The following is a 12,186-nucleotide window of genomic DNA, read 5'->3' as shown; positions in this document are numbered from 1 at the left end:
AATTATCCCTACCAGGACAAACTTTCTAAGACTGTGCCTTGTAAAGTTTCTCAATGCAAATTAAAGACATAACACTAAACTCTAACTAGACCAAAGCAATTTCACAGAATGAAGGGGACGGTAGCTAAAGGGTAAAATTTAAAACATCTAGAGGAGGGTTTAATGGACAAGATGGGTGTGAAATACTCATCTTTGTTTTATTTCATATAATGTACCAGCAATTTCTGATTTAACAGAAACAAGCATAACGCAGTGCACATGTCATGTGAACGATGTCCAGTCTTCAAGATAAGAGGGTCATTCAATAAGTACTAAACAAGCAGGTCCTTTCCTGCCACTAACGTACGTGAGGACAAGGCCAGTCCTAACATGTATAGGGCCCAGGCAAATATTTGGTGTGGGGCCCTGTCCACATAAACAAAATTCAAACAAATTTCACAACACGACAATAAAAACAAAAGACAAAAAACTTTCCTTGGAGGGTTGACAAAAAATGAAATTATTATTGGAACAATTTCTAAACCAGTGGCAACAGTTAGTAGATTAATATATGGAAAAGTGAAAAAGGAGAAGGAAATGCAAATTAAAAAACACTCTCTTTGCAGAAAAAGTAACATGGGCAGCCAGCTTCATCTAGGGCATGAATTATCCTCGGTAACACATTAGGCATTTGGGTGACGTAATAATGAACTCCCAACCTGCTCACATTAATCCCTTGGAATAAATTATGGGGAAATCTGGATGACAGTCTTTCTAAAATGTATTACATGGAGTTAACTTTAATAAATTTATATAGCATTATTCCAGGTATGCCTGGAAGGCATTTAAATTACTCTCACACTCTTTTATCAAAAACAAATGATTTAACCTAGAAAGAATTGATCTGTTACCAAATTAGAGCACTAGGAGGCAAATGTTTAGGTTCATGAACTTTAGTAGCTATTATTAACAGATCCATTCTCTTGAATAACCAAGTAGACAAGATACTGACTGATAATAACTTCCAATCGAAATTCATCCTTGAGACTGACTATAATCCCGCAAGAGCTAACTGATGTAGATAGATGCTGCTTATTCTAGAAGTTTTATAGTTTGGAGCTTCTAGCATGTGGTAGATAATTAAAGCCATGCTATTAAAGAGGACACAGATCATTTTTAATTTTTAAAATTATTTTTTAAAAATTGTATTCGGGACTTCCCTGGTGGCACAGTGGTTAGGAATCCGCCTCCCAAAGCAGGGACACGGGTTTGAGCACTGGTCTGGGAAGATCTCACATGCCGCAGAGCAACTAAGCCCGTGTGCCACAACGACTGAGCCTGCACTCTAGAGCCCGAGAGCCACAACCACTGAGCCCGCGTGCCACAACTACTGAAGCCTGTGCGCCTAGAGCCCATGCTCTGCAACAAGAGAAGGCACCGCAGTGAGAAGCCCGTGCACCGCAACCAAGAGTAGCCCCTGCTCACTGCAACTAGAGAAAGCCCATGCACAGCAACGAAGACCCAACGCAGCCCAAAATAAAATAAATAAATAAATAATTTTTTTTAAAAATTGTATTCAATTTATTTAAACTAAAAAAAATTAAAACAGTTCACCCATTTCTCACACTCCCCACCCCTTGCAGCCATCAGTCTGTTCTCTGTATCTATGAGCTTTTTATTTATTTTTTTTAGATTCCACATATAAGAGAGATCATATGGTATTTGTCTTTCTGTGCCTGCCTTATTTCACTTAGTGTAATGCCTTCAAGGTCCATCTAAGTTGTCACAAATGGCAAGATTTCATTCTTTTTTATGGCTGAATAATATTCCATTGTGTATATATACCACATCTTCTTTATCCATTCATCCACTGATGGACACTTAGGTTGTTTCCATATCTTAGCTATTGAAAACAATGCTGCAATGAACATGGGGGTGCATGTATCTTTTTCAGTTAGTGTTTTCATTTTCTTTGAATAAATACCCAGAAGTGGAAATTGCTGGATCATATGGTGGTTCTATTTTTAATTTATGGAAAACCACTGTCTTCCATAGTGGTTGTACTAATTTACATTCCCACCAACAGTGCACAAGGGTTTCCTTTTTCCACATCCTCACCAACACTTGATATTTGTTGTCTTTTTGATAAGTCATTCTAACAGGTACGAGGAGATAACTCTGTGGTCTTGATTTGCATTTCCCTGATGATTAATGATGCTGAGCATCTTTTCATGTACCTGCTGGCCATCTGTCTGTCTTCTTTGGAAAAATGTCTATTCAAATCTTCTACCCATTTTTAAATCAAATTGTTTTTGTCTTGCTATTGAGCTGTATAAGCTCTTTATATATTTTGGATGCTAGCCCCTTATTAGATATGTGATTTGCAAATATCTTCCCCTATTCAGTAGGTTGACTTTTCATTTTGTTTTTGGTTTCCTTTGCTGTGGAGAAGCTTTTTCGTTTGATAGTTCTGCTTGTTTATTTTTGCTTTTGTTGCTTTTGCTTTTGGTGACAGATGAAAAAAAATCATTACCACAACCTATGTCGAGAAGGTTACCACTTATCTTTTCCTCTAGAGTTTTATGGTTTCAGGTCTTACGTTCAAGTCTTTAATCCACTTTGCGTTAATGTTTGTATATTGTGTAAGATAGTGGTCCAGTTTTATGTGTTTGCATGCTGTGGTCCAATTTTTCCCAACACCATTTATTGAGGAGACTGTCCTGTTCTCTTCGTATATTCCTGGCTCCTTTGTCATAAATATATGTGTGGGTTTATTTCTGGGCTCTCTACTGTGTTCCATTGATCTATATGTCTGTTTTTATGATAATACTATAGTGTTTTGATTACTTTATCTTTGTAATATAGTTTGAAATCAGGGAGTGTGATGTCTCAAGCTTTATTCTTCTTTCTCAAGATTGCTTGGCTATTTGGAGTCTTTCATAGTTCCATACAAATTTTAGGAGTGTTTGTTCTATCCTCTGAAAAATACCATTGGAATTTTGATAGGGATTGCATTGAATCTGTAGATTGCTTTTGGGTATTATGGACATTTTAACAATATTAATTCTTCCAATCCATGGGCACAGAATATCTTTCTATTTCTTTGTGTCCTCTTCAATTTCTTTCATTAATGTCTTGTTATTTTTAATATTCAGTTCTTTCACCTCCTTGGTTAAATATATTCTTAGGTATTTTATTCTTTTTGATGCAATTGTAAATGGGATTGTTTTCTTTATTTCTTTTTCTGACACTTCATTATTAGTGTAAAGAAACACAACAGCTTTTTGTGTACTGGTTTTATACTCTGCAAATTTAATGGGTTTGTTTCTTAGTTCTAACAGTTTTTTGATGGGGTCTTTAGGGTTTTCTATAACTGATATCATGTCATCTGCAAATAGTGATAGTTTTACTTCTTACTTTCCAATTTGGATGCCTTCTGTTTCTTTTTTTTTTTTTTTTTGCCTAATTGTTCTGGCTAGAACTTTCAGTACTATGTTGAATAAAAGTGGAGAGAGTGGGCATCCTTGTCATGTTCCTGTTCTTAGAGAAAAAGCTGACACAGTACAATGTCCACTGTGAGCTTGTCATATACAGCCTTTAGTATGTTAAGACACGTTCCCTCTATACCCATATTGTTGAGAGTTTTCATCATAAATGGATGTTGAATTTTGTCAAGTTCTTTTCTGCATTTATTGAGATGACCATAAGATTCCTATCCTTTATTTTGTTAATGTGGTGTGTCACACTGACTGATTTGCAGATTTGAACCATTGTTGCTTTTCTGGAATAAATCCCACTCGATCATGGTGTATGATCATTTTAATGTATTGTTGAATTCAGTTTACTAAGATTCTGTTGAGGATTGTTGCACCTATGTTCATCAGGGATACTGACTTTTAACTTCCTTTTCTTGTAGTGTCCTTGTCTAGTTTTGGTATCAAGGTAATGGTGGCCTTATAAAATGAGTTCAGAAGTGTTCCCACCTTTTACATTTTTTGGAAGAGTCTGAGAAGGATTGGTGGTAATTAGTGCTAATATTTAGTAGAATTCACCAGTGAAACCTTCTGGTCCTGGTCTTTTCTTTATTGGTCTTGGTCTTTTCTTTGTTGGAAGGTTTTTAATTACATATTCAATCCCCTTACTTATTATTGATCTGTTCAGATTTTCTGTTTCTTCATGATTCAGTCTTGGTAGATTGTATGTTTCTAGGAATTTATCCATTTCTTCTAAGTTGCCCAATTTGTTGGCATATAACTACTGATAGTAGTCTCCTATGATCCTTTGTGTTTCTGTGGTATTGGTCGTAACATCTCCTCTTTCATTTCTGATTTTTATCAATTTGAGTCCTCTCTCTTTTTTTCTTGGTGAGCCTAGCTAAAGGTTTGTCAATTTTATCTTTTCAAAGAACCAGATCTTAGTTTCACTGATCTTTTCTATTGCTTTTTTAGTCTCTATTTCATTTATTTCTGTCTATTCTTTATCATCTTTTCCTTCTACTAACTTGGGTCTTCATTTTTTCTTCTTTTCCTAGTTCTTTGACATGTAAAGTTAGATTGAGACTTTTCCTGTTTCTTGAGGTAGGCATTTATCTCTATTAACTTCCCTCTTAGAACCGCTTTTGCTACATCCCATAAGTTTTAACGTGTTATATTTTCATTTTCATTTCATTTTAAGCATACCAATAGCCCAGTGCCATCTATTACCTTTTTTCCCACCAGAATATTCAGTTAATTTCTTGTATTGTAATACAATACTCTAATGACTTAGAAACATACAAACCAGAATTTCATTGTCTAAAAAAATACCTAAATTATCTGAAGACTAGATAGATCACATGTAAGCTGTTTCTTCAATAAGTGGTCTTAAGTGTAATTGATAAAACTTGGCTGGTAGTATATATACATTAATATATATGTTAATATACACACACACACTAAATGACTACAGAATCTGCTAGTCTCTAGTGATAAATAGTTTAGTATATCAATAATATACTAAATACTAAAGAACTGGCTAGTCTCTAACTATTGATAAATATGGGCCTGCTGGTTCCTAGCACGTTAAAGTGTTAGGAAGTTCACAAATTCACAAATTAATCTTTTCCCACAGACCCTTAGCTAAGTGATAAGTAAATTATTGGCTCCTTCAATGCCCTTCAACTACTTTTAAGCTTTCAAAGGAGAGCAATTTTCTATTGTTCCTCTTACCTTCCCACTGAAAAACTTTTCTTCAAGAATTCAGAGGAAAGAAAAAGTAAAAAACATAATTGCCTTCTGAGAATTTTATCCCCTGACTTCGTTTGGTATTACTGGAAATGCTGCCAGAGAAAAGAGTTCTGCCTGCTGCTGGAAGTTTATTTATCATTTAGCATCTTCCCTAGTTTGGATGATCTACTATTTGAGACCACATACTTTAAAAAAAAAAAAAACAAAGAAGAAAATATCAGCCTGAAAGCTATGAGCTGACAAATTATGTCACAGAATTATTGAGTAAAGAGTAAATAAATCAATTTTAATTAAATTCTTACTGAGCTTGAAGAGTTACATGCAATTAAGTGTTGGAATTTACTTGAAGTAAGATACGTATTTTTCTATATAAATATTTGATATGAAAGGTACACCTTATCATCTGTGATAATGCACATATAATTTTGGAAGATGACATCAAATTTGAGAAAATCTTTTATTTAGCAAGCATGTAGGAGGAAAGCCAGGAGAAGTTTAACTCTATCCTGGTAATGATGAATGCCCTCAATATGAGCTGATCATTTTTATCCTCTGAGTTAAGGCTGCCTTTAGGTAAAACTATATACTTCCTTCCTGAAGGCCAAAGTCATTTAGTTCATTTTTGACTCCTCAAAGGATAAAAACAGTTCCTGACATATATTGGTGTTTTTTGCATTAAAGTAAAATACGTTAAAATTTGTCTTGCAGGATACCCACTCACATCTGTCAAAGCCCACTGCTTTCTACCAGGTATGTTCACACATCAAGTCAGTCCCGTTTTTGGAAATCTAAAACAAATGTACTCCATATATTTTCTACCATTCAAGGTTTTCCACTATAATATCCCCAAGTTTATGTACCCTTTCTCTAGCAAGAAAACTGAAGTCATTAGGCTCAAAGTATTTCTTTCATTTTTGTGCTCTCTGTCCCTATTTCTTCTCTCCTTTTCTGGTATAGATGTGCCTACTTTCTTTCCAAAACTTCTTCATTTGTGCTTTTTGGTGGATCTATCCAGTAGTTCATTTGAGAACATGGTCAGTTTTTCTGAACTAGGGTGAATGGCGGAGTCTAGGGTGGGAACTGGTGGAGTGTGAGAGAAACACATAAACAGGTGTCAAAGGGACCAGCCCAAAGGACGACACTGGGAGAAATTGCATTCCCTTCCCTGGACTACACTATTTTCTCAGTCCTTAAATAGGTCACTATTGAGAATTTTCAGTGTTTTCTTCTCTCTATTGATTCTCTTTCTTTGCCATTAATAGTTATTAAGACATACATCCCACCTTAGCATAAAAATAAATTTTCCTCACTTCTGTTGCCACCTCTTTCTCTTGTTTTATTGAAGTATAGTTGATTTACAATGTTAATTTCTGCTGTACAGCAAAGTGATTCAGTTTTATATATATATATATATATATATATATATATATATATATATATATATATATATGTATACGCACACATTCTTTTTTATATTCTTTTCTATTATGGTTTATCATAGGATACTGAATATAGTTCCCTGAGCTATACAGTAGGAACTTGTTGTTTGTCACCTCTTTCTTAATTCTACTTTTCTTTTAAAACAAAACTCCTCCAAGAGACCTTTCCACTATCTCACACTAATTCTCTTCTTAATTTCTGTATTCTGCTTTCCACCTCTTCTTGACCAAAAGTGCATTCTCAGAGTTCACTAATGCCCTGCTCATCACTACATCCAAAAGCATTTCCTCCTTTTTTTGTTTTCTTGAAACTTTGGTTGTGGTCTCAGCCTTCTTCAGAGTGTAACTTGACAGTATACTCACTACTTTGGGTTCTGCATTACTTCTTCCTCTGGTCTCTAGTGAGCCCATGTACATGCTTTAACTCCCTCCCCAGGCTCCTCCCAGCCCTTACACTGAGTCTCCCTCAAGAATGAGCCTTTCTTCTGTTTTTCTCTTTTAATATCCTTCTTCTGGAATCCATTGCCTGATGTAGTTTGATTATCACACGAATGATTGGCATTCCCTAACTGACATCTTCTGCTTTCATCTGGCTACAGAGCCCAGAACGGCACCTCAAGTATTTGTCTGAAATTCCCTTTTGGAATTGTCATCTTCACTTCTCTCTTAACACTTCTAACACTAAACTCATTATCTTCCCTGTGAACTGGCCTGTGTTACTGGGACTCATTCTTCTTTTTTTTTTTCTAAAAAAATTGATGTATATTTGACTTAAAATATCTTAATTTCAGGTGTAAAACATAGTGATTTGATATTTTTATAGATTATGCACTATATGAAGTTATTATAATATCATTGACTATATTCCCTTTGCTGTGCATTACATCCCTATGACTTATTTTTTTTATAACTGGTAGCAGGGGCCTCTTAGTCCCCTTCACCTGTTTCTCCCATCTCTCTTCTACCCTCCCCTCTGGAGACCACTAATTTGTTTTCTGTATCTTTGAATTTGTTTCTGTTTTGTTATACATGTTCATTTGTTTTGTCTTTTAAATTCAACATATAAGTGAAAACATACAGCATTTGTCTTTCTCTGACTTTGTTTCGTTAGCATAATATTGAGGTACTGGATTACAAATTCTTAACCCTCCTTACTTCCTCCTCATACCTGATCAATAAAGAATGACATTCCCTGGATCATTCTTTCACAGTAGTTCCTGCAACAGTCCCTAGGCAGTAAGTGTTTATAAAGCAGTTATAAAGAAAATTCACAGAAATCCAAACAATCCCACACTTTACCAGTTCAGACTTTTCCTCAAGCTTTTCCCTTTCCCTCTTTGCACTTCTGAAACCTTACTACCCAACCTTGAAGGCTCACCTCAGATACCACCAAATTTCCCAGTTCCACTAGGCATAAATAAATACTCTGTCCCACCTAAACTCTTATCACACTTTGTTTATATACTTAATTTTACATCTACCACTCTGCCTTATATGCAAATTACCTACTCAAGTATTGCTCTATTTCCAACCATACCTTGTAAGCTCTTGCAATGCAGTAAACTTGTCACTCAGTTTTTCTTCAGTGAGACCTACCACAGTGCTATCCACATAGTAAGTGCTTAAAAACCTGTCTTCAATTAAACAAAATTGAGATGGGATTTGAGTAAGGCCTTGTGGTAGTCGTAAAATATTTAGAGATCTGTGTTCAAATGCAGTTTGTCTGAGATTCCTTTCAAAAGGCCGAAAGGCTTTAGACATATTGTCCAAGGAAATGGTAGCAAGATAAGAAGGGATCAATCATCTAAAACATAAATATACTGTCTTCCCCACCCCATCCCCCCCCCCCACAGTGGGGAATCAGAATTAGATAAGAGGTTACTACTTTTGTGCTTAATTGATTTATCTGGAATTTCCAAAGAATAAAGTATTCTGTTGTAATTGTTATCGTTTTTATTTTTTGGTGTGTGTTTTTGCTTTTGACATTGACAATTTTTTTTTTTATCTGAGTTGAGGGTCAAGGGTGAGACAAAGGTATACTCCATTTCGAATGCTTATTTAGCTAGTTGAGAGGTTCAGGAAAGACCTTGATGCTGATAACGGTAGTTCATGCAAGAACTTTCTAGTGCCTTTGCTTTTCAGAATTATCTCAAGCTTCTAAATATAATCAAACTTTATTTATGAAAATATTTTTCATGTGTATGTAGAATTCTGAAGTTTTCTAGCTATGTGCAAAAGCTGGAATTCTAAAAATTTTCATTCTGGGGTTTTTTTATGTTTAAAGTTAACATAAACAACGCTGTGCCTTTATGACATTATATTTCAATTTATAATGACAGAGTGACCAATCCAAACTTGAAGATAAATTATATCCAAATAGGTTATATGGCGAGTATATTATATATTTTTTCAACAAATTTTATAAACTAACACTACATTACTTTGAAAGGACATGTCCTCATCAAGTTGCTTGGTGTGTTCTAAGTCAAAATGTCTTTGGTGGCAATAATCAGAAACCACAGAGTTTCTTACTGGTGCTCATCTTTACTTTTGATTGGTCTAGAATTACAAAGCATCCACCATGCATTAATTTCATCATTTCATTGCCAATCTTGCCGAAAATTCTGAGTTAAAATAGTAAATGTGTACAGAGGGAGAGTTGCCAGAGAAAATGGAGACAAGGAAGTGACAGTGAGGGAGAATGAGGCATAAATCCTTTTGGATAATCCTAATTTAATTGGACTGGTTTATATTATCTACTAATCAAATTGATAATGGACAAAAATAAAACCACAGCTATTAAACTCTCCACTAAAAACAACTGACTGACTTGGTTGTATTTTCCTAGTGACCAAAATGAAACTGTTGTCCGTGCAATCTTAATGACAGCACAGGTCACATCAGCTTGGTAAAACACTTGGGAGACGCTCACATTTCACAGTGATCTTTCATATACAGTATCGCACAGTAAACTCTCTCTTAACCATATTTTTTAGTGGCAAATAAAACATGTGAGCAGCAAAGACTAAAATGTTCCACCCACTTAATTTTTTATTTAGCATGTTTACAGTCAGGTAAGCACAGGCTGCTAAGAGAGAAATGACTTTTACATTTCTCCACAAAATACCCTAGGAGGAGAAACAATTTTCTTAGTGTAAAACTCAGCCTTTATTCTGTCAGGAGAAGTAATTATGGAAGCAAAACAAATCCACATTGTCTAATTAGGTCATTAAAAAGCATAAATGCGTCATGGAAGCTTTTCTCCTTGCCTAAGACATAAAGTAAGACAATGAGAACAGTCTGGTAATATAGAAAGTTTTATAATTTGTTTCTTTTCCAAAATAATAGGTCCTTTCATCTTTCTATTTCCCTAAGATGAAGACAGTTCATTTAGAGACAAATCTCTGTAATTAGTTCAGGGTTTACTCTCATTATATTTCAAAATATTTAACCAAAACCAGGAAGGTAGAGAGAAGAAGAAAATACATAGAAAAATTTTCAAAGGAAGGAAATAAAATCAAGAGAGTAGGTTGCTGATCAAACTGTATTCTGTAGAGACAAGATGAATATAAAATCTACATTCATATAAACACAACCAGTCTGGGATACCAGAAAGCTCTTCAGAGGAATATACTGGCATCTGCCTTTGGGATTTGAAACCTGACTTTAATTACAGCTAACTTAAATAAAAACAAATGGCATGATTCTTTTGTCTCTTCCTCTCTCTCATTATTATTATTTCATGAGTTTTAGAAAACTCATGGCTCAAAGTGTTAAGAAACAAAATGCAAAAAAGGAAAGGAAAAGAAACCTACCTGCGATCCTCTTGGCCCTCGTTTGTGGTCCCATTCTGAATGCCCCATGAGCTGTAAGATAATATAATAATGACAGCAAATTAAATGATACTTATTTTACATGGCAACTATTTCTACTCTTTCTTTTAAAGAATAATGAGGCTTTTGAAATGTATGTTTTAATAGTAGGGTATTATATTGACCTCATGAGTAAATTAACATACCTGAAGTAATACACTTCTGGTTTGATAGCTAATAGTTCAACTACTAGTTGTTGTGAAGATATTTTAATATCACTGTGTGACAAAATGAGTCTGCTAATGTACAGCTTTATGGTTGTCAGGAACATTCTAGATCAATGTTAAACCACGTTAAGCTTTATTTTCTTACCATTTAGCTTCTAGTTTATTAAGAAAATATGCTACAGAAATCTACTAGTGTAGCTTAGTCTACTGTCAAGAATGACAAGAACCAGAAGTCCAAAATATTTCAATCATTTTAAATTCTGTTTTGATAATATCACAAAAATATGAGAGCTCGAAGGAGCAAAATTATTTACTGTGAAATATGCCCCCAAAGTCACGAAATGTAAATTTTCATAAAAACAGAGACTACAAAACATTATCAAGTTATTCCCATAGTTGTAATAGTCCTGAGCTACTTTGCTTCAAAGCACAATATTTATTTATTGAAAATAACATTTATCTTGAAGAGCATTAAGAAAATGCAAGATACCAACTGAGAGGAATAAAATTCCATTTCTCTGTCCAGTACACTCACTAGTCATGTGTACCAATGGAAGAACTCCTTACTATTAAGAAGCTAGCATGCTAACAAGACATCTATAGAACATACTTCTATACATTAACTTTTCTGTACAACAGCAGTGACTCTTCAGTAGCTATAACACAAAACAAAGAAACTGATCACAATAGCAACAAAAAACAATATACTTTTGAACATTATTAAGAAATGTTTGATAACCATACACAGAAAATGGTAAAACTTTACTGATAAACATACAATGCTCCTGGTTAAGAAGAGTGAATTCAATAAAATTATTGTGTTCATTTTTACCCAAATAAATTTACAGGTTTAACTCAATTTCAATCAAAAGCTGTTTGTATTTTTTTTTAAGAAAAAAATTGAAAAACACAAGCACCTAAATTTTATCTGAGAGAATGAACTTCTAAGAATCAAAATATTAGAAGAGATGAAAACGCCCTAGTGGTTACTGAAGTGTATTATAAAATTTAACTCAAATTATAGGATAATGATTTAAGACTCAAAATACAAATAAATGAAATGCAGTGGACAGTTCTGAAATAAATTCAAGTACATGTAGTAACAAAAGGTAAAAAATAAAATATAAAAATCAATGGGTATTTGATGAATTATTCAACAAATGAAAAAAGAAAGAAAAAATTGGAGCTGAACCTTACAATATACATAACTTCTATATAGATAAAAAGTTAAATTTTTAAAAAGATCAAACTGTAAGTATAAAATAGAATAAAATCAAGACAAATACTTAAACTACTTTGGAATATATAAAGATTTTCCAAATTAAAAAAAAAAACACAGATGAATTTATCAGGCTGCATGAAATCTTCAAATGTCTGCACAAATGTCAAATTGGCAAAATATCTGCAGTAAATGGTAGGTAAAGAATAATATCTTCAGTACACTAAGAACTCTACAAACGTGAAATAAACACAACTCTAATAGATAACTGGAAGAAAGGATAAG

General features: G+C 34.0%; 1 protein-coding gene across 1 annotated transcript in view; it reads right to left on the bottom strand.

Moving 5' to 3' along the window:
- Positions 1–12,186, bottom strand: part of PDE3A (phosphodiesterase 3A) — a 299,896-nt gene that overhangs the window by 106,734 nt on the left and 180,976 nt on the right. Inside the window, exon 2 of the mRNA XM_059935405.1 lies at positions 10,459–10,509. Coding sequence (XP_059791388.1) covers positions 10,459–10,509 — 51 coding nt within the window. The remainder of the gene's footprint in view (positions 1–10,458; positions 10,510–12,186) is intronic.

Source organism: Balaenoptera ricei, chromosome 10, assembly GCF_028023285.1.
Source record: "Balaenoptera ricei isolate mBalRic1 chromosome 10, mBalRic1.hap2, whole genome shotgun sequence".
Taxonomy (NCBI): domain Eukaryota; kingdom Metazoa; phylum Chordata; class Mammalia; order Artiodactyla; family Balaenopteridae; genus Balaenoptera; species Balaenoptera ricei.
Note: the sequence above shows the minus strand (reverse complement) of the source record. Positions and strands in the feature narration are given on the sequence as shown.